This window comes from Capra hircus, chromosome 16, assembly GCF_001704415.2.
Source record: "Capra hircus breed San Clemente chromosome 16, ASM170441v1, whole genome shotgun sequence".
Classification (NCBI taxonomy): Eukaryota; Metazoa; Chordata; class Mammalia; order Artiodactyla; family Bovidae; genus Capra; species Capra hircus.
Window position 1 is genome coordinate 41,439,724 of NC_030823.1, and position 18,391 is coordinate 41,458,114.

At 59.3% G+C, this 18,391-nt stretch overlaps 1 protein-coding gene across 3 annotated transcripts in view; it reads left to right on the forward strand.

Annotated features, from left to right (window-relative positions):
- Window positions 1-16,123, forward strand: part of CASZ1 (castor zinc finger 1) — a 155,716-nt gene extending 139,593 nt beyond the window's left edge. For all 3 annotated transcript variants that reach the window (XM_018060355.1, XM_018060356.1, XM_018060354.1), the window contains 10 exons: window positions 40-175; window positions 413-476; window positions 1,792-1,946; window positions 2,087-2,209; window positions 3,081-3,419; window positions 4,961-5,159; window positions 5,987-6,158; window positions 8,287-8,438; window positions 8,580-8,721; window positions 11,405-16,123. In XM_018060355.1, coding sequence (XP_017915844.1) covers window positions 40-175; window positions 413-476; window positions 1,792-1,946; window positions 2,087-2,209; window positions 3,081-3,419; window positions 4,961-5,159; window positions 5,987-6,158; window positions 8,287-8,438; window positions 8,580-8,721; window positions 11,405-12,534 — 2,612 coding nt within the window. In that variant the 3' untranslated portion in view covers window positions 12,535-16,123. The remainder of the gene's footprint in view (window positions 1-39; window positions 176-412; window positions 477-1,791; window positions 1,947-2,086; window positions 2,210-3,080; window positions 3,420-4,960; window positions 5,160-5,986; window positions 6,159-8,286; window positions 8,439-8,579; window positions 8,722-11,404) is intronic.

The window sequence follows — 18,391 nt, forward strand, 5'->3', positions numbered from 1 at the left end:
CGGTCCCTCTAACACCGTCTTCCCTCCCCTCCCCTGTAGGAAACGGGCAGCAGGCCACCCCTGCCAGGTTCCCCCCAGCCCCGGTGAAGCAGGAGCCCGGTGAGAGTGCTGGCGCCCCAGGTCCCCACGAGGCCTCCCAGGACCGCAGTTTAGACCTGACTCTGAAGGAGCCCAGGTGAGGGGAGCCCCAGGCCTCCCAGCTCTGCCCCCTGCAGGAGGCTCTGGGGACAGCACCCTCAGAGCCAGACCCCGCAGGGCCAGGGGCCCACCTCTCCTGACCAGGGGTCATCCACTTGCCCTGGGAAATGTAGCTGGGCGGGGCCAGTGCCCCATGGGCCGGCTGGGAGGGGTGAATCTCCGGGCTCGGTCCCACGAACGTCTGAGCTAAAGCCCCTTGGTTTGTGTGTTCCAGTAATGAATCAAATGGCCACGCAGTCCCGGCAAATTCATCTCTTTTATCCTCGCTTATGAATAAGGTAAGAACCATCCATCACACGCCTCCCATTCCCCCACCCAGAGAAATTAAAGCTATGCTGGGGGGTGGGGGGGATGTGTTTGTTTTTTAATGTTTTGCCTCTAATAAGATGAGTTTGTACCATTTAAATTTTGAGGCCATTTTTCATCGGATATAATTTCAGAGCCACTGCTTACAAATTAATTTAATGAACTGGCTGAAGAAATATATTCCAGCCTCTGACACCCTTTTTTTTTCCCTTCAGATGGAGGGTTCCTAAAGCTTTTCCAGAGCCCTCTAACTTCTTTTGCTCTTAGTTATTAATTTTATTTATTTTATATATTTTTTGTTTGTTTAAAAAGGTGGGGGGGGAGATTAAAGTGGGAGCAAAGCATCAATTTCCACTTTTCGGGTTGAGTAATGGTCTTGGACGCCTTCTGCAGAGGTCGCTCCAGAATATTTATTTTAAATAATGCAGGGTCTTTGTAAATTATACATCATCTCAAATATATTTTCCCCCCTTCACATGATAAATTTGACTACGGCAAGATTAATTTGGTTACTGTACACAAGTGACTGCCGAGGAGGGAGCTAGGTCTGGGCCGGACCTCACTGGGTGGGGGTCCCGCCGGGCCCTTGGGCTCCTGTTGGCCTCGGCTCCAGGGTGCCCAGGCCTTCCACCTTTTCCCTCCCCTTGTTGCTCTCTTGCCCCCCTTTTACATCCTGGGGTCACTGCTCCCTGCACCCCCTTGTTCCTTCCTGTCGGAGCCCTACACCCCGCCCGTGTGGGTCAAGCTTTTCCATGGGCTCCCTGCCCCCCTCCGCTCCCAGAGGCAGTCTGCCTGTCTTGCTCTCACCCCCTGAGCAGCCCTCCCTCCCTCTCAGCTCCTCCTTTGTGTGCCTTCTCTTGTTCTCAAGGAATTCGTGGGGGTTCCCCCCATCCCTCCTCCTCTTGCACTTCTTTTGAAAACCTGGCAGGAAAATAACCAGGGAGCCGCGAAGTCTGGGGAAAGCTGGGCTGGAGTGTGTGCCCTGAGTCTCGGCCACAGATTGAGTGATGGCTCCTAGCAGCACGGGGTTTGTGTGGCGGAGCCCTGGCAGCTCTGCGGGGCCGAGGAGGCGCAGCAGGCTGCCCGCGGTGGCATCCATTCATTGTGGGTTCCTGTGCAGCCAAAGCTGCGTGGGGTCGGGCCTCCTCTCCTCCCAGCTGCTAGCACTGTGATGCTCTGGTCAGTTTGGAGAGATCCAAGTGGCCCAGAGCTGCCGCTGGTCCCAAGGCAGTTGGGCCAAGTGTCCTGAGGTCCCCAGCCTGAAGCTCGGGCCTGTCCTCCTGACAGATGTCTCAGGGCAGCCCCAACCTCGGCAGCCTGTTGAACGTCAAGACGGACACAGAGGGAGGCCCCACCGGGGAGTCCCCCCCATTCCTGGGCAAGGCTGTGAAGGCGATGGTTCAGGAGAAGCTTTCAGAGCCCTGGAAGGTGTACCTTCGCAGGTGAGGGGCTCTGGGTGAGCAAGGGGGAGGGGAGGGCCAAGCCCATGGGTCCCGGGAGCCAGGGGCCAGGGGCCAGCCCCACCACCCACCCTGGCCTGCCCAGAGCCCCAGGGTCTCTAAGCGGCCGGCTCCTCTGCCAGGTTTGGCACCAAGGACTTCTGCAACGCCCAGTGTGACTTCCTCCACAAGGCCCACTTCCACTGCGTGGTGGAGGAGTGCGGCGCGCTTTTCAGCACCCTGGACGGGGCCATCAAGCACGCCAAGTGAGTGGGGGTCGGGGACCCGTGTAAACCAAGCCCCGTTCATCGCAGCCTGGCTCAGGGCTGGGGGCTGCACAAGCCTCTAACTGCCTTCCAAGCAGGACCCCTGAGACCTCAGAAGCTTAGCTGGCTTCTCAGGCGGTGCTGCCTGGCCAAAGGCAGACTTTCCCATCCTCCCACTAGCTCAGCCCCCAGCTAGGCCCCCTCAGCCCACCCAGGCCCCACTTGAAGCAGGAGCCCCTTCTGCCCCAGACCCACCCCCATGTAGCCCTCAGCCCTCCTGCAGACCCAGCTCTGACCCCAGCAGGGACGCCAGGTGAAGGCCTTTCCAAGCCACAATACTGCATTTGTAGATTCTCTTTGACCTAAAAATAAAAGAAATTAATTTGTAAAGTTCATTGAGCTGAAAAGCAGCAAGCCCAACTGCCTGCTGTAATTGAACCCAGAACTTGTAAACATTTAAAACAGATCTTCACTGCTCTTTAAGCCAAGCCGCAGGTCAGGCTCTTCTCAGTGCTTAGGCAGCTCCAGCTCCTGGCCTGAGATCCATCTTTAAATCTCAGAGCAGGTTCTTAAAGGGTGGGCTTCCTGAGCCAGGACTTGCTGTGTCCCTAGTATGGAGGAGCTAGGGACAGCGCATCTAGAAGGTCACAAGGAGGTGTCATTAGGACAGAGCCAGGAGCCCAAGTTGCAGATCAAAGGACAGAGCCGTTTGCTCTCAGCCTTCCCTCCTGGCGGCACCTGGCACTGAAGACGAGGTGGGGACACCGGCCCCCTAGGCTTGAGATGGGATTGCCTGCAGCAGGCAGGCAGGTGCACGGGGAAGGGCACCCTCCACCCCCTACCTGAGACCCCCCTCTTCTGCCTCTCACAGCTTCCACTTCCGGACGGAGGGAGGAGCAGTGAAAGGAAACCCAGAGGCTGCCTTCCCGGCCTCGGCTGCTGAGACCAAACCCTCCTTGGCCCCTGCGTCCCCTCCAGCGCCACCCGTCACCACGGCCACGGTTTCCTCTCTCGAGGGGCCCACTCCCAGCCTGGCCGCCGTGCCCTCCACCCCCACCCTGCTCGCCTGGAAGCAGCTGGCTTCCACCATACCCCAGATGCCTCAGATTCCAGCATCAGTGCCTCACCTGCCCACTTCGCCCTTGGCAACGACTTCTCTAGAGAACGCCAAGCCCCAGGTCAAACCCGGATTCCTCCAGTTCCAGGAGAAGTGAGTCCCTCAATGAGCCGGGAGTCCTGTGTCCCCTGGGTGTCTCGGGAGTAGGTGCTAGCCAGGGTCGCTGAGGAGGCGCTGCTCCTTGCCTAGCAGGAGCCCCGGCCGTCCCCAGCCTCTCTGGGACCCAGTCACTGGGTCATGTCCTTCTAGCCAAAGCTGCTGCTGCTGCTGCTCAGACCTCACTGCCTGTTCCTGGAGCAAGTGGCCAGGGTGGGGGGTGATGGTGGAGTTAGTGGCCACGGTTCTGGAAAGACCAGTGGCGATGCTGTGAGGACCAGCCGGGGTGGGCTGAGAGGGGTGGGCCGAGAGGGGTGGGCCTTGCCTGGCAAGGAGGGCTACGTCTCCCTCTGGGCCTCCCTGTTGGTCTCTGTGGCTCCTGCCCACAACTGAATCTCTGCAGGGCAAGCCAAGTCACAGGGGGGTGGGGGCGAAGGGGCTAGGCTCTCCTCCGGGCCTCCGCCCGCCTACACAATGGCCTGAGTTCTCAGTGGGTGGAAGGGACCTTCCTCAATGGATGGTGGTGGCTCCTTGCGGCGAGAACGGTGACTCTGTATCATGATGCGTGTGGCTTCCTGTTCTCAATAAAAGTAATAAATTGGATGTGAACACATACCGCCTGAGTGGCAGCTGTCCTCCCTGTCTGAGCACCTGGGGCTGGGCCCACAGCATGGAAGGGCACCTGCGCTCCGCTCTGACCCTTCCCCACCTTCCCTTCCTCTGTTCACCTCCCCAGCCCTCTTAGCATCCTGGCCTTGGTCAGAGTTTCCATCCAGGTCCAATGTGGATGTAGAGGGCAGCCGTGTTGTCAGCCAGGCCATAAAGGGTAGAAGCCGGAGCACAGCACCCTCCACTACTGCCCCAAGCCTGGGAAGCAGGGGTCTGGGGCAGGGGGCTGCCACTCAGGACAGGCAGGGCAGGGCTCACCTGGCACCCCGCCCCACCACTGAGCTGGCTTGTGTTCTCTGCGTGGGTGGGCAGCCCCGAGCTCCAAGCTGACCCTGGAAGCCCCAGCAGCTGAGCCTCAGGACCTGACACCAGGCACAGGTTCCCACTGGCTGAGGCCCCGCAGTAGCAAAGCGTCCTGATAGGGCTGCCCACCCATCTGCATGCTGTCAGTCAGCCACAGCCAGGGCAGCGCCCGTGCCACGCCAGCCAGGCTTGCGCTGGCGTCCCGCCAGGCTGGCAGCACCATCTCTCATTTTCATATCCAAGAAATGATTGCAGCCATCCTTATCTATAAGCCTGAGGTGTGGCCGTGGAAACTACGTGTCCCAGCATGCAGTGCTCTGGGCAGCCTGCATACCGCAATCCCTCATGCGCCAGCAGAGCTCTAAAAAGAGGGCAAGGTTGCATGCTGGGATTTGTAGTCTCCTCTGGCCAAATAGCCCTGTTGAGCAAGAGGGCAGTCCTGGGGCCATTCCTCTTGAGGGCACCACGGGAGACTGGGGAGCAGAACCCCAGCGTGAGCCAATGTCAGGACATCGGCGGGGAGGGCACTGGGAATGCCAATGACCTGGGCCGTGGTTTCATTCCAGCGATCCTTGCCTTGCAACGGACTGCAAGTATGCCAACAAGTTCCACTTCCACTGTCTCTTTGGGAACTGCAAGTACGTCTGCAAAACCTCTGGCAAGGCCGAGTCCCACTGCCTGGACCACATCAACCCCAACAACAACCTGGTGAACGTGCGAGACCAGTTTGCTTACTACTCCCTGCAGTGCCTCTGTCCCAACCAGGTCAGCAAGGCGGACGGGCAGGGTGGGGCCTGGGGCGGGAGCAGGGAGGCACAGGGCCCTGGATCAGCTCTTCCTGGCAGAGACTCTGTTTCTCACACCCTTTTTAACTGGCTTCCTCCAGACTCTGGAAAGGACATTGTCTGCCCCAGGTCCCTGGAGACCCCTGGGCAGCAGTTCAGCTTGGTGCTCGTTTGGTGAGGTCTGTCATTTTATCCTAACCCTTGGTGATGACTCTATGATGAGCAGTCTCTGGGCACTTCGCATCGTTCTGCCCATCCTGGAATGGCTACGCTCCTTTTCTCTAGAGGCCTGGAATTTTAAAACATTGGACAGATATTGAACTGTCTGTGCTCCAGACAGGAAGGGCAGATCAGATTCATTATAAAGGCCTACCCCCAAGATTTGTAGGGGCCGCCTGACAGTGCCTTGAGGAGGAGTCTGAGCCTAGATCCGACAAAGGAGTGTACCAGGGTAGATGCGTGTTGTCTGCCTAGGTCTGGGCACACAGAGAAGAGTGCTGGGATAGTTTAGTGATGTCTGCCCAGGTCTGGGCACACAGAGAAGAGTGCTGGGATAGATTAGTGATGTCTGCTCTGGGTGTGGGTTTAGAGAGATTGGTGTGACACCAGATAGGATGCCTTAGTCAAATGACAGAAGGGATTTACTGCTTTTTAAAACATGAATGATCTTTACAGAGTTGTGTTTGCTGATTCTAAGCGTGGAAGGACACACAAATGCAAAGGGCCAGCCATAGCCCAGAGGCCTGGGGCAGGTGGGGCTTACTGCCATTGCCTGCCTGGTCCTGACTTTCCTGTCCCTCCCTGCAGCACTGCGAGTTCCGGATGCGTGGGCACTACCACTGTCTCCGGACTGGCTGCTACTTTGTGACCAACATCACCACCAAGCTGCCATGGCATATAAAGAAGCACGAGAAAGCCGAGCGGCGGGCAGCCAATGGGTTCAAGTACTTCACCAAGCGTGAGGAGTGCGGCAGGCTAGGTACCACAGGCCAGGGCTGGGGGCAGGGAACTGCCGCAGTGGGCAGGGCTGTGGCTCTGGCCCCAGAGGCCCGGGTGCCACACATCAGGCTCCATGGGTTTGTTTTTTTTTAATGTCACAGACCAGGCATTGTCAAACTGGGAAAACAGTCAAAACCCCAAAAGCCTGTCAAGAGGGGTGAGGGTGACCTAGAACACTCCAGTCACCCCCCAGGGCAATGGCCTGGAGCCTCATCTCTGGTCTCCAGACTTGGTTTCTTTTCTTTTTCTTTTCAAGAGGGCCTTGCAGGTAAGTTTTAAAAATTCCTGACATTCTCTGCCCTGGGATGTCTTTCCATGGTTTTAACTATTAGGTTTTTATCCATAATGGGCTGTGTGATGTTCATTTGTTCATTCACTCACTCAGCAGACATTTAATTTTTTTGATTTTTTTTTTTTTTAATTTGACTGTGCTGGGTTTTCTTGCTGTGTGAAGTCTTTCTCTAGTTGCAGCGAGCAAGGGACTACTCTCATTACGGCACACGGGCTTGCAATGTGGCTGTTTTGCTGCAGAACACAGGCTCTAGGTGTTCAGGCTCAGTAGTTGCGGCTCTCAGGCTTATTTGCTCTCTGGCACGTGGGATCTTACTTCCCTGACCAGAGGTCGAAACCCATTCCCTGCGTTGGCAGGCGGATTCATAACCACTGGTCCATCAGGGAAGTCCCTCAACAGAGGTTTATTGAAGAGAAGCCATGGGCCAGGCTCTTTGCTGTTGCAGGAGGTACAGGAGGTGGGGGGTAGAAGTGGCAGCTGAGGTCTTTTTTGTCTGCTGTGGCTGGCACCAGGCTTGGTGCTGGGGATCTGGTGGGACAAGCAGGTACTTGGCCGGTTCAGCCCAGGGCATTTGTAACCTGGGGTGACCTGGAAGGAGGTGACCACTGGGCAAGGAAGTGACCTTGAGCTCAGGGACAGGTGCTTCAGAGTGAACTTCACTGCTGAGAGCTGAGCTCTTGGCCAGGAAGCTGCTCCCAGCCCCAGAACAAGGCCTTCCTGAGGAGCTCGCTGGCCCCAGCCCCAGGATGCTGTGGGGAGTGGGCTCCATGCAGAGTCCACGCTCTTGCCTCAGGGTGGAGCCACGTGTCACGTGCAGACATGGGGCAGTAATCTGCCCATGAGGAGACTGAACACTGGAAGGCAGGTGGGAGCCAGGCAGGCTGGGTGCAGACCCCTAGGCTCAGGTGACTCAGGGGGCCATGGCCGCAGGGCCCAGGGGATACAGATGGGGGCCACTGCTGGCAGCCAGCTGGCCATTACCTAGGGGAAGGCTGAGAGATTCACAGTCAACTGCCAGAAATGAAAGGGAACAAAACTTTCCTTCAGGTATTAATTCAAAAATAATTCAGAGCCTGAGAGAGGGCTGGCTATCACAGCAACAGATATCAACACTCGGTGACCCATGCTGGTCCTGGGTTCGGCTTACAGGTGTCGGGGATTCTGTAGTTGCCATTATTGACTCAGTTGGGGTGTTTTGGGTGGTAGCTGGAGCCAAAACAAAGCTGGGGGATGATATAAGACACCTGGCCAGCTCAGGTGCCATGGTAACGGGCAGGCCTTCACCTGCCCTCTGCTGATACCATTTCAGTCTGGCCGCTGTGTTTGTCCTCAACCCAGAGCAAAACCCAGGTGGGTGGGGGCAGGGCAGAGGGCCAGCTGGCCTGCAGCTGTCTCTACAAGGTCGGGGGGTGGGGGGCAGCACCTGGGGTCCCCAGAGGGGAGCTGGGGACAGATGGCATGCTGGGAGGCAGCTGATCAAGTGGACAGGTCACTAGGGTCCCCTGCCCTGGAGCCTGTGGACCTCTCAGTGTATGGAACAGGGGAGGGGGCCAGCCTGCCATCATCCCGCAAGTCCATGCTAGACTGGAGGGGAGACCCAGGCTCTGGACATCCAGGTGGCTGAGGACTTTCTGGGGGTGGGGGGGGGTGGGAGGTTCCTCATGGGAACGCCATCATGGGCAAGTGCCCTTTCCCCATATGCCATCTTCCTGGGACATGTGCCCATGCCCAGAACAGTGCCCACCATGCAGCGGGTACCATGAGCGCCGGCTGGCCCGCAGGGGAAACTCACAGCCAAGTGGGGCTGTGTCCACAGGCTGCAAGTACAACCAGGTGAACAGCCACTTCCACTGCATCCGGGAGGGCTGCCAGTTCTCCTTCCTCCTCAAGCACCAGATGACCTCCCATGCCCGGAAGCACATGCGGAGGATGCTGGGGAAGAACTTCGACCGAGCACCCTCCTCCCAGGTGAGCCGCCCCTCCCCCACCTGGGGGCCAGAGGGCATCACCCGTGTCCCACTCTGGCAGCCGCCAGAAGTGACCGTATGCCCCTTGTGGGCAGCACCGCCTCCAGCCCAGCTTGTTCAGGGCCCCCCTGCTTCCTTTCAGGGCCCCCCAAGCCTGATGGACACCGAGACGGACGAGTACATGGATTACACTGGCTGCAGCCCGGGCGCCATGTCCTCTGAGTCCTCCACCATGGACCGAAGCTGCTCCAGCACCCCTGTGGGCAACGAGAGCACCGCGGCAGGTGAGCAGGCGGCCGGGATGGGGCCGTGGGGGTCTGGGAGGCGCCCAGCCTGGGACGGGTCCTCCTCCGGCCAGGTCTGGCTCAGGACTGGAGCATCGTGGCCAAGTGGCCTCAAAGGAGGACAGGCCAGTGTGTGGCCAGGCTGGCTGGTCTGTGGGACATGGGTCCCCACCTGCTGCTGCCCTGCCATCTCCCCTGCACTCTGCCCTCGGCTTCCATTTCCAGGAGAGGATCTGGGTTTGAGCTGAGAGCTATAGCCAGAGGGGCAGGTGGGCCCCACCCAGCCCTGGCCCCTCCTCTGGCCTCTGCCGTGGTCCCCAGCACAGTCCCTGGGCCCCAGAGTGGGGTCCTCCCCATGGGCCCTCCCCAGCCCGCCATGACACCCCCCTGCACTGCCATGCCCTCCCAGTCTCTCTCCTCTGTCACCCCCTTCCCTCTCTTCTTCGTGGCATCTGTCTGCTCATCTGTCCACGTATTTTCATATCATACTTGCTTCTGCCATTGGGTTTCTCATTTTGGTTCTTTTGTTTGTTTGTTCTTTGTTTTGGTTTTCTTTTTTTTTTTTTTTTTCTGCTTTTCTCCACCCTCTCCAGGCTGCCCGGCTCCTCCTCCTCCTCCTCCTCCTCTTCCTGCTGCTGCCGGTGACGAGGCTGCCCGCGGGGCTCCGCAGCCCCCACTGACCCCATCCTTCTCTCCGGCCGTGCTCCGGGCGCCCCTCCCCTCCCTCCCATGCCTCTTTTCTCCACCCTGTCTCTCATACTCTCTGCTCAGTGCCACTCTCGGAGCCTCCCGGGGCCTGGCCCACCCCATCAGCAGCCCGCCCAGCTTCCCGCCCGTCACTGCCACTCCATCTCCAGTAAAAAGTGATGCCCCCCTAGTTCAGGACGCCGCAGGTAACTCACACACACCTTCTCCACCGCTGTCTTATCACCCTGGCCAAGCCCCAAGGCCATGGTCCAGGATCTGGCCCTTGTCTTTGGCCTGCCAGGCCAAGGACAGGGCCACCCTGCTCTCCTCACAGCCCAGCCCCACCTCTCCCCCACCCCACCCGAGACCAGAGAGCCTGGCCCCTGTCCCAAGGACACCTTCTCTCGGCTCCTGCTCAGCAACGAGCAGGCCAGAAGATCACCACCAGGGCTCCCTGGGGCTCACCCCATCTCAGCTACTGGCCAGAACCCCGGGATGGCCATGCCCACCCCATTCCCCCCAATCCTGCAGCAAAGCAGAGCCTGTCCCCTGTGCTCTGGGGCATTCACCCAGGACCCAGGACGAGGGAGGGACAGAGATGTTCTTGGAAAGTTCCTGATGTCTGGGACCTGCCCAGGTTTGGAGGATCCTGACACCAAGCTGAACCCCCATCCCTGGAGCCACACAGGATGAGGCCTGAGCTCTGGGCAGTGCTTCATAGCAGAGGTGGCTCCCGGCCTCACCCTGTACCTACTGCCCAGCAGGCACAGGACCTGCCTGCCCCTGTCCTTTGCTGCACCACCCCAGCTTCCATTTGTTCTTCCCCAGGGGGCTGGCAAAGAGCACTGCAGAGGGTTCCCCCTCATGGAGTTCAGCCCCTGTTCTGTCGCTGGCATAACCAGTGACTTCAGATCCAAAGCAGCTACTCCTCACCCACCTGGATCCCCAGGCCCCAGACCCTCCCTTGCCTTGTGCTGGGTACCCCAGTCCATCACAGTCCTTGTTTCTCTCCACCTGCTGAGGGGCTGGGATGGGGGAGGATTGGGTCTGTTCCCACGATGGGTGGTACTGAAGCCTGGTGCCTGGGGTGGGCGTTCTAGACAGGTTCAGGGAGGGCTGGGTGGGTCAACGTGTTGGGGGAGCCTGGAGGGTGCCCACCCTGTCCACTGTGGGGGAGGGGGGGCAGGCCTGGGGCGTGGAGCAGGGAGTGACCGGGACAGCCGCCCTTTCCCCAGCTGCCTGTGCAGAAAGTGGTCACGGATGCATGACCAAACAGCGTATTCGTGGGTGGCAACAGGGCATCCTGAGCCCAGTGAGGCAGTTGGGACCAGGTGGGAGACCACAAGTGTGGCCCATCTGCTGGCCAAGCCTGTGCTCCAGTCCTGGCTGCTCAGCAGAGCTGCCCTCTCTCAGCCCAAGACATTAAAGAACCTTCTGGTACCAAGGAGAAGGTTGCACGTGAGGCAGGGAGTTACTGCTGCCAACAGTTCCAAGGCGCTCGGCATTCCTGTGGCAAACAGGCTGGTCCCAGGCGCAGACAGGCGGGCAGCCCGGGAAACTGGTTAGCAGGAGGGAGAAGGAGCCGGCCTGTCCCTCATTAGAGGCAGGCGCATGATGGCGTCTGGCCCTGGTCCAACTTGGGTAATTACACTGCCGACCTAGATTCCCCCTTCAGCTTCAATTAGCGCCAGGACGTGTCCTCACTTCCCACCCAAACGGACCAGGAAGCAGCCACCACATCCCCCAGAGCTGCATGCTCTGCCACCCACGAGGGTGGACGCCTGTGCGGTCAGCCTGCAGACAGGGATGACTAAGGGGGAAGCCTGGGGCTCCCCCGGCTATCCTGAGGGGCGGGTCACCAGAGAGGCCCGGGAGCCACGGGGAACCAAGGGGTTGTCCTCCAGTGCAGCCCCCTGGCCAGCGAGCCAGGATCAGGGGCCACGAGTGAGTGTGATCCTGGGAATGGTGCCCGCGCTGACCAAGCCCCCCTCCCCAGGGAACACCATCTCCATGCCGACAGCCTCGGGGGCCAAAAAGCGCTTCTGGATCATTGAGGACATGTCTCCGTTTGGCAAGAGGCGCAAGACTGCTTCCTCACGCAAGATGCTGGATGAGGGCATGATGCTCGAGGGCTTCAGGCGCTTCGACCTCTACGAGGACTGCAAGGACGCGGCCTGCCAGTTCTCGCTCAAGGTCACCCACTACCATTGCACGCGCGAGAACTGCGGCTACAAGTTCTGCGGGCGCACGCACATGTACAAGCACGCGCAGCACCACGACCGCGTGGACAACCTGGTGCTGGACGACTTCAAGCGCTTCAAGGCCTCGCTCAGCTGCCACTTCGCCGACTGCCCCTTCTCGGGGAGCAGCACGCACTTCCACTGCCTGCGCTGCCGCTTCCGCTGCACCGACAGCACCAAGGTCACGGCGCACCGCAAGCACCACGGCAAGCAGGACGTGATCAGCGCGGCGGGCTTCTGCCAGTTCAGCTCGAGCGCCGACTGCGCCGTGCCCGACTGCAAGTACAAGCTCAAGTGCTCGCACTTCCACTGCACCTACCCCGGCTGCCGCCACACGGTCGTGGGCATGTCGCAGATGGACTCGCACAAGCGCAAGCACGAGAAGCAGGAGCGCGGCGAGCCGCCCGCCGCCTCCCCCAGCCCCGAGGGCCCCGCGCCCGGCCCTGCCGCCGCCGCCGCCGCCGCCGCCGCCGGCCTGGACGGCGCGCCCCCGCCCGGCGCCGAGCCCGCCGCCGCCGCCCTGCTCTTCCTGCCCGGGCCGGCGCTGGGGCCGAGCGACGACCCCGGCCCGCCCAACGCCCCGGGGCCCCGCGTCGGCCCCGCCGCGTCCGGCCCCGCGGCCGGCGAGTCGTCGCAGGAGGACGACGAGGAGGAGCTGGAGCTGAACGAGGAGGCGGACGACGACGACGACGACGACGAGGAGGACGACGACGAGGACGACGACGAGGACGACGACGAGGACGACGAGGACCTGCGCACCGACTCGGAGGAGTCGCTGCTCGAGGCGCCGGCCGTGGCGGCGGGGCCGGGGGCGCGGAGCCCGGAGCTGGCGGCCCTCGGCGCCCCCGCGCCCCCCGGGCCCGCGCCCGCCGCCGCCTCTCCGTAGCCGCCGGGCGGGGGGCGCGTCGGGGGGCCGGGCGCGCGCGGCGCCCTCGGGATCTTGCCGCTTTATTCTATTGTTATTGTTATTATTATTAATTTTGTAAGAAACGGTATTTATCTGTAAAGCTTCCCTTGTCCAGAGCTAGGTGTCGGCCGCGTCCCGGCGTCGGGAGGCGCTCCGGCCCGGGTGGGCCCGTGCGCCCCGCCGGTGCTTCCGGACCCCAAGTCCGTCTCAGGACAGAGGCGGGGGGCCTCCCTCTGGTGCTTCGGGGCCGCCCCCGCGCCCGCCCGCCCGCGCGGCAGCTCGGCGGCCGGCAGGACTGAAGCTGCCCGGGCGGGACCCTCCTCCGCCGCGGTCCGGGGATCTTCTTCAGGGAAACAGAAGGTGCTCTTGTCCGGGGTGGGACAGGGGCCCCGGAGGGGGAGGCGGGCGCTGACCCTGCCGCCCCCCACCCCCCACCCCACGCCGCGCCGCTGGGATTCCTCATTGCTCAGGGCTGGGACGGGCGCCGGGGGTCACCGTGACCCCTGCCCCGTACCCCCGGAGGCGGGTGGGCACCTGTAGCATCTGCAGGGCCTCCCATTCGTGCAGCTAAGACCCTCCCTCCTGGCCCCGGGGGAGGGCGGGGCAGGAGGCGGCCGGCGGGAGACACTACAGGGACCGCGGAGGGAACCTCCTGGAACTGGCCGAGCTGAGGGCTCCGGGGCACTCGGCCCCCAGCGCGGGGCCTGGGAAGGGCGCGCCTCGGCCTACCCGCTGCCTGCCAGCCGGTGCTGGGGTGCTGAGCCCTCAGGGGGTCTTCGCCACCCAGGTGGTAAAAACAGGAAGGATGCGACTGTTTGGGGCTTTAATAGTCAACATGGAAAAAAATTCGAGGAAGTTGTACAGTATTTTTCCTGTAAAGGTTTATTATTCTACACAGAACAAAATAAAAAAAGCAGGCGGGTGCCCAGAGCACAGACCGCCTCCGGACCAGCCCTGAGGTTGGAGACCCGAGTGCAATTGCTCACGTGGGGTTTTGTTTAGCGTTTAGTTAGAGGCCTTAACCAGGTTGAGGCTGTCTGTCTTTACACTAGCACTGATGGGAGCTGCGTGATTCCAACTTTTAACTTGAATTTTGTAGAGACAAGAAAAAAGGACGATTATTGTTGATACAAGTTTGTAGTTAATTTAACATTTGAGTTTTTCTCTATTGGTTATGCGTGTGGCTTTATAGGGCTTTTTTTTTTTTCCAGTTTGTTTTATTATTTTGTTTGGGATACTTCTTTGCTGGTTCAACCCACCCAGATTTGGTTCCCTTTGCAAAATACACCCCTGTCCCCCATTACCGCCCCCTTCAACGATGAGGTCACCTACCCCAGGGCCAGCCCCCACCTGCCAGGCAAACACCCAGCCAATGGCTCTGATGGTGACAGGGACCGAGGGCACCTCTCCTGTTCACCTTCTCTCCAGGTCAGTCCACGTGCCCCATCTTAGTTGGACCCTGTGACATGGCCACAGGGAGAGCTCTAGGTCCAGCCTGGGGGAGGGGCTATCACCATCGCCTCCTACCCCTGGGTCTCCAGGGGAAGCTTGACCCAGCTGTTGGAGGTTGACAGGGCAGTCGTTTGCTTTTTCTTTTCTTCTCTTCCCATTTTTTTTCTTTTTTTGTCCTCCTGGCTGCCCACAGCCAGAAAGCCAGGACCATCTGAACTGGAGAGAGCGCAGGAGCGAGTGGTGAGCCGGATGTACCTGATTCAACAGGAAACAAGTGGTTTTCTAGAACAGCCCCTACCAGAGCCTCCTGAATTCTGTGGGCACCATGTGCTGCTGCTGAGCATTCGCCCAGACTTTGTGCCCGGCCACAGAACCGTGGAGTCTGTGGAAGGAGTTTTGTAAAGGAAAAAAAAATTTTTTTTCAATGTAGCAAAATCAAAAAAAAAAAAAGAAAAAAAAAAAGAAGATGCCGACAGTGCGAAGTCTAGCCTTTTGTAACCTTCATATTGCACACTAGGACTATAAGCCATTGCTAGCTCATTTTGAATTTTAATGTGTAATTTTTGTTTTATTTTCTTTCTGTGGGGAAAACAATGCTTGATCCACCAATGCTCTTTTTAATGTTTTATAACTATGTATGTGTATATATATAAATATAAAATAATATGTATGCACATATGTGTGTGTATATATCTATATGTATATACATATATAGATATATAGAGATATATAGAGAGGTTTTGAGACGAAAATGCAGAACGTGAAAACCGAACTGAACAGCGTGTGCTCTGATTACTTGAATCTGGTCTCCTCGGCACCTGGTTATTAAGAACTGAATATTTTTCCACTTGAATTTAGTGCTATTAGAAATTTAATATATGTGTTTTATTTATTTGATTTTTTTTTTTTTGCATGACTGATGCAAGGTTTGACATTTTCACTCAATAAAAACTGGAAAAAAAAAATCTATCAAGTTATCTTTTATTTTTGAAATCGGCCCCAAGCGGCTGGCAGTGACCCAGCTGTGCAGGGCGGCACAGCCTCCATGGAGGCCCGGGCTCCCTGTGCCAAGGCAGGGAGGGGAGGAGGGTGTCTGTCACCCTTCAACGCTGGCAGGGAAGGGGGCAGCCCAGTTTCACCTCTGGGATGGGGCCAAGTGATCCTGGGTGGCTGGGAACAGAGGTGTGGGGGGCTTGGGCCCAGCCCTGCCTGAAGGCCCCATGGAGACTGAGAAGCTACCTGGCCTAGACGCCTCAGGCCTCCAGCATGGCACCAGGGGCTCCCAGGCCCCCACCCTGGCCAGCCCTCTCTCCAAGCAGCCAGCTACTGGGCAGGCGTTTGGCAGGGTCCTCCCTCTGCCTCCTCCCTCGGCTCCTTCCTCCTTCCTGCAGGGACCTGCCCGGGCTGGGAACAGCGCGTACCCGGATCCGATCCGGATGCTGGCTCGGCTCCTGCCAGGAGCACACAGGGGCAGAGCCGGAGGGGGCTGATGCCTGAGTCTGTAGCCACCAGCCCCAGGCCCGAGTTGCCAGCTCTGGTGGCACCATGGCTGGGGCTCCCTCAGAAGCATGGGTGGCGTGAGCACTCCAGTCAGGCCCTGCCCAGAGCAGGCCTCTTCCTTAGCCCGGTGGTGGCTTGCGTCTCAATAAACCTCCTTCTCTGCACCATCTTGCCAGCCTTGCCCTGAGTTCACCTCCATCCAGGTGGCCAGGCATTCAGGGCCTGGGGGAGGAGATGTGACATGTGCTGGGCCTCCAGGCTCCTCCACCTTCAAAGGTGGAGCCTCTCACTCGATGTCACATCCTTGCAAGGAGGTCGCCCCTTTCCTGGGGAGAGACAGAGGGGCTGGAAGGTGACACCTCAGCCAGGTGTCACCTCCCCACCCAGGACCGCAGGGGGCACGGCTGAGGGGGCTGCACGGCTCCCAGGGCCCCAGTCAACATGGTCACTTTTCCACTGTGAAAGCCTCTTCTCTAACCCAGCCCCAGCACAGAGGGCCCTTCCCTTCTTTCCTCCTGGAACGCAGCCCACAGGCTATTTACATAAATATGTTTGTAACAGACGCGAAAATATATACTTTTTTCTGTCTTATTAAAATGTTCAAGTTGGAACTCGCCTATTGTTTGTGGATATCTTGATTCTGTTAAATAAAACAGTGACTAATTTATGGGCTAAAACACAAGTTCAACAAATTAAAACCATTACTGGAGCTTCACAGGCCCTGGTGGGCCGAGCAGCCCTCCCGCGGGGCCTGAGGGAAGGCAGGGAGCCAGGCTCCGACCTCAGCCCTCAGCCGGGTGGGTGGGTGCTGCAACCACAGGGCTCCATTTGGGCACTGCCGCGGGGGCAGGGCCCACAGAGGCTCCAACTCCAGGTTGAGGGTGGGGGGAAGACCCCAAAAATTGCCCCCTCTGCAGCTGCCCCCAGGTCTCCTGGGGCCGGATGGACCTTGGGAGACCCAAACATGGGTAAAGAGGAGGCTCAGCCTAGCTGAAGGCAGGACTAGCTTTTAAGCTCCACTCAGGACAAGACAGGACCCAGGGAAGGGTGGGCTGGGCCTCAGGGCACCCCTCAGAAGATCTCAGGGAGACAGGGACCTGGGACACAGGAGCAAGCTGCACCCAGGTCAGCCCACAGCCCTGAGCCCCAGGCACCGCCCCCTGAGACAGAGTGACCCGCCCCCAGGAGGGCGGGGCGGGGCGGGGGCGGGGGTGGGAAGCCGGCGCCCTGCCTCAGGGTGCAGGGTGGCCTGGGTCCCGCAGTACTCCCTATGGCTTGTTGGACTCAGTAGGAATTGCAGTAAAACATGTTTTCATTCTGGGGTTTAACTAGCTGTGGTGGTGTGATGCTCCTACACCAAAACTGGGGCAAATTCAAGAGTTTTGTAACCTCTTGGAAAGAGCCAGAACCAGCTGCACAGGCTCATGCTGAGCTCAGTGGCCTGCCACCTCCCACAAACCTGGCCCTGCTTGGGTGCTACCAGTGGCTGAGTCACCCATGGAGTCAGGCCTCAGCATTCATGGGCAACTGGGCCTCAGCCCACCTGGACCCCGGGCCAAGACAGCCTGTTGTCCCGTTAGCCTTCATGAGAGGTGGCTTTGGCCCCTTGGGGAGCCTTGGTCCCGGCCCGGGCACAGGGGTAGTGAAGTGCTGTCGCCCCCAGGAAGGCCTCTAGGAAGCAGGTCCCCTCGGACCAGCTGGCGTCCTGGGGAATGAACAGGGACCGGGCCTGTGCCACCCTCGCAGGAGGGGTGGACAGGATGTGCCTCCCAGGGGCGCACCTTCCAGGGGCACACAGTCAGCACAGGCCCGGACCCAGCGGCTTCTCCTGTGAGCCCCTCACCCACACCACTTGGGGGAAACACCAGGGCCTCAGAAAGTCCAAGGCTTTTTCCCCCACAGAGGACCCCCAGCCCCTCAGCCCTGCCTAGAGAGCCTCCCTGATGCACACTGAGTCTACAGGGCACCCTGGAACTAATGACCTGGAAACAGCCTCCCGGACCTACTGGGCTAGGATGGGAGGGATGGACACCTGAGTTTCCAAGATGAGTTTTAAACATGGCCTCCTCATTATGAAGAAGGTCCTCCCAGACGGGTCAGGCCAGGGAAGGCTTCAGGCAGCCTCCTTATGAAATGATAAAATCTCACCGCCTCTGCTAGGACAGCAAAAGCTTTAAAGTGCTTGATGAAAGTAAACTGGTCAGGTTTGTTCACCACTCAGGGAAAAGCACAACCCGGCTGGAGATTTAAACTCCACTTCTGGATTAGAATGGAACCAGAGGGAGGGCGTGGTGTGGGGAGGGGCTGGGCCAGCTCTTGGGGGAGAAGGTGGTGGTCACACACCATCACCTCAGGCACCCTGGAGATGTCTGAACTTAGCAGGGGGTGATCGATCCCAGGATGGGACACACCTGTGCAGGATGAAGAAGCAGGGGCCAGAGAGGTGTCCGGGGCAGGGAGGGGTCGGTCAGGACTGGGTCTACACCCAGGTGAGCGGTTCACCTGAGGCTGGAGCCACTGCCACCTTCCTGGCGCCTTCCTGCCTGCTATCTGGAGACGGCGACCCTCTTCTTTGGGTGCCTTGGCAGAAACAACTGTCAACAAACAGGTGAAGAAACACTAAGGGTTAAGTACACTCCTGAGGATCAGGTGTCAGGCCAGTCCCCTGTCTGCTGCCCTTCGTCCTCTGTGGGCAGAGCTTGAGTCTTGGTCTGGGGCAGGGCTGGGTCTGAGGCAGGGCTCACCAGAGGAGAGGCAGGTTCTAGGCCGAAGCCCAAGAAGCAGCACCTAAGTCCTGGCTGGGTCCCAGGAGAGACGCCTTCCAGAGAAGCCCTCTCCTCCCAACTGAGGTGCGCCTCATGGAGACACACGCTTTACTTTCCGG